Source organism: Carlito syrichta, unplaced genomic scaffold, assembly GCF_000164805.1.
Source record: "Carlito syrichta isolate Samal-C Ts95f unplaced genomic scaffold, Tarsius_syrichta-2.0.1 Scaffold83171, whole genome shotgun sequence".
NCBI classification, from domain to species: domain Eukaryota; kingdom Metazoa; phylum Chordata; class Mammalia; order Primates; family Tarsiidae; genus Carlito; species Carlito syrichta.
The window spans coordinates 27745-31430 of NW_007027267.1; the positions used below are offsets into that span (position 1 = coordinate 27745).

The 3686-nt window shown below is 58.3% G+C and overlaps 1 protein-coding gene across 1 annotated transcript in view; it reads right to left on the reverse strand.

The window, feature by feature from the left end:
- FOXS1 (forkhead box S1) overlaps positions 1–2590 on the reverse strand; it is a 3740-nt gene extending 1150 nt beyond the window's left edge. The window contains exon 1 of the mRNA XM_008056160.1: positions 2487–2590. Within this exon, the coding sequence (XP_008054351.1) occupies positions 2487–2590 (104 nt within the window). The remainder of the gene's footprint in view (positions 1–2486) is intronic.
- Between the last annotated feature and the right edge of the window lie 1096 nt (positions 2591–3686).

Here is a 3686-nt window from a genome sequence, read left to right on the forward strand (position 1 = left end):
TGGTTAAAAGGCCCGCTGGCCCAGCCTCCCGCCTGGAAAGGCAAAAAGGGGTGGGCCCGCTAGGCTGCCCTCCCTTCCTCCCTCGCCGACTCCCCGAGGCCCAAGGCAGGCGGGAGAGGCCGGGGCTAGGAAGCCAAGCGGCTGCCCCGGGTGAGGAGGTGCAGGAGGAGGGACTGAGACCCTCAGCCCGCGTGTGCTGCGCGGTGGTGACCGGATGGCCGAGCTCTGGATGGCCAGGAAAGGGAGTGGGACAGAGGCAGAAACAAAGAGACAGAGACAGAGAAGAAAAGACAGAGACGGACAGGCAGGGACAACAAGAGAGAGGAAGAGAGGCAGAGACAGAGAGACGAGGATAAGACAGAGACAGACACGTGGGCAGAGATACACAGAGCCAGAGAGGGAGAGAGACAAAAACGCACAGACAAGCCATGTGCAGGCATTAGATCACTGAGAGACACTGAGAAGAGATCTGCAGAGACAGAAAGGAGAGGCGGAGTGAGACACAGGTACAGACGCGGAGGGGCAGAGATCGGAGAGCGGAGAGAGGCAGGTCGGAGCCTGTCCCCAGGAGCAGGGAAAGCCCCAGGGGCCGCTCAGACCCCCCCCACCAGGCCCCCTTCGCTTCCCTCGCCCTCTTCCAGGCCTGTCTACCGTCTCCCTGGCGGTGCAGGGCTCTGGGGACCACACCCCTCCCCGTCCTCGAGCTGGCTTCTGAGGGGAGGGGCGCCTGGAACGGCAACCGGGGCTCAGGAAACCCAGCTCTGCCGAGCCCCTGGCGCCCCCTAGTGACTTGTATGGGGAGGACAGCCATCGGGGCAGAGGCATCCCCCTCCCAAGAGGCATCCCAAGGCCCTGGCTGAGCCTCAAGTTCCCCATCTCTAAGATGGAACGAGTGACTCTTCACCTCTCCACACCATGGCGAGAAAGCCAGAGGTTCTCTTGCACAGTCTAGCACCCTCGGCGGGCCCGGCACAGAGCAGGGCTTTGAACCTGGCTGTGGACTGTCACTCTGCACTGAGGCTACCCAGCTGCAGCCTTGAGCTGGACAGTGTAGCAAAGCCCCAAGCAGTCAGGCCTTCTGGAGGGTGGGACAGCACCTCCCTGCTGCTCTGCTCCCAGTGGTCACTCTCTCTGTGCCACATCAGCTCACCACTCCCCCCATCCCCACATACTCATTTACCCCTCGGACCAACACTGCTCTTGAGCTACTAGCTTCTTTTGAATAGATGAGGGCTCTGAGGGTCAGAGAAGTTAAGTCACTTGCCTGAGGCCTCACAGCCAGCTTGTAACAATGCTGGGTTCTACAATGTCTTAACACTACCCCTTTTGAAAGGGGCACGGGTGGGGGACAGTCACTGGATCCCCACTGGAAATCAGAATGTGAACCCCAAGAGAGCAGAGCCAAGCTGTTTTGCTCCATCCTTGGCATCCTGCACTGGCCACTGGAACAGAGTAGTAGATAAGTGTCTGCTAAATGACTAGAAAAACGTCAATTGATCGACTTCTGTCCTTTGTTAAGTCACACGGGTTCCCCCTAAAACAGGCGTATTAATGTATCATTAATAGATACATTATGAGCCGGGCCCAGTGGCTCAGCCTGTAATCCCGTGTCTTTGGGAGGCTGAGGTGAGTGGATTGCCTGAGCCCGCGGTTTCGAGACCCGCCTGGGCAACTTGGCGAGACCTCATCTCTACAATAAATTAAAAGTTAGCCGGGTGTGGTAGTGTGCACCTGTAGTTCCAGCTACTTGGAAGGCTGAGGTGGAAGGATCGCCGGAACCCAGCAGGTCGAGGTTGCGGTGGCCGAGAACGGCCACTGCACTCCAGTCTGGGCGACAGAGTGAGACTCCAACTCAAAAAAAAAGAAAAAGAAAAAAGAGATACATTATGTTAGCATCTTTAAGAGGATTCTTTTAAATGGTCAGAAATCAGAAAAGAAAAACAGCCTGACATCTGGGGGGCGGGGGACTGCCACTTATCTTCCAAGGTGGGGGAACCAACCTATGATCATAGGTCCCCTCCCCCATTCTTACAGATTCCCTACAGCTTAGAGCTTGTAATGGTCAATGCAGCTTGGAGAGGGGCTGGACTCCCACTTTGGCCTCTGCCTCAGAGCTGTGTTTGGGGGTCTGCCTCAGTTTCTCCAAAGACAGTGTCCTATGGTTAGCATCCAAAACCCAGGGTTCAGGCCAATTCCTCTGTTTTGGGACACCCTCCCCCAGATAAAGAAGAGCAGCTAGTGGTAGGGAAGCCCCTCAGACACTGGGCAATCTTGTTACTGGTTGGACTTTCCCTGAACTTCTAGGTGAATGCAGTGAATTGGGAAATTCAGCTTTAAGCAGACGCTGTAACGGACTCAATTGCAGGTCAAGTCTGGCTCTGAGTAGATCTTTGTTGGCATCTAAACTCTTAACAAGAGATGAATTCTTTGTTTCTGCCCCCAGTTGCTGCATTTCTGGGGCCTCAAGGTCAAGTCCGGATTCCCACCGAAGCTCCATCCCAGCTGCCAGGTGGTGTCGCCTGCTCGCCGTGTTCCAGGGCTCCATCCCTGTGGCCGAGAGGCTGAAGGTCACCATCAGCCGACTGCCCATCGGCCTGCGTGCTCGACAGGGGGACGCCCCGAGTCAGCTGACTCAGCGTGGCCCGGCTGGGGTGGGGATAGGGCTCCAAACCCTGGGGGTCTGTCTTTATGGGGTGTGAGAGAAGGAAGTGCCCTCCTAGGGCTGACTCAGATGCATCAGAGGTGAGTGACACCCTCAGGGACACCAGGCTAGGGACCAGTAGGGCACCCGGCCCAAGACTCTGAGTGCAGGAGGTGCTCACCTGGGGGTTGAGTGGGGCAGTGAATAGACCCTCTCAGTTTCCCACCTCTGATCTTTCCTGGTAACAGCCCCTGTGGGGTCACACAGACCAGTGCGTCCCACAGACAGCTGGGGGCAGAGCTGGGACTGGAGGCAGCTAGTGAGGGGCCTTTGGAGGAGACAGAAGGGTGTGATTCTCTGCTGGAGTGGAGGGAGTGACTCCTGTGGGCCATGATGAGACGCTCCTTGGCTGGTGGGGCAGGGGAGGGAACCAGGAACTCCTCGCCAAAGCACAGATGGACCTGGGACTTGACTCCGGGTGGCCATCTTGCAGGTGGGTGCGAAGTTCTGCTGGCCCTGAGACTGGGAGGACTGGGCCAAGAACTGGGCATCCCACCGGTGCCCCCCTGCGCTTATATCCATGCCTAAGTCCTATAAGTCCATGTCCCCATCATGCCTTGTGCCCTGTGCCCACCTCACGTCCCTGTGCCTGTCTTATGTCCCACACATCTGTGCCCACTTCTGGGGCTCATGGCCCTTGCCTGGGGCCCTATGCCCACTTCCGTGCCTTTACGCCCCCCCGTGCCCACTGCCATCCGCCTATGCCCGTCTCGTGCCCAGTCCACCTGGTGCCTGCTCGGTGCCCAACGCCCCCGTGCCAACACATGAGCCCAAGTCCTCTGCTTCTGCCCCACACCTACCGCCCCAAGCCTGCCCGGAGCCTGCACCGTCTGGAGCCTGCACCTATACCCGTGCCCAGCCCTCCTGGTGCCCGAATTCTTTCCCACGCCCCGTGTTCTGCACCATATCCTTCATTTCGATGCCCACCCATGCCCAGCCCCCTAAGGGTCATTCCCCCGCGCCCGCATCTCACGGGCCCGCTCTC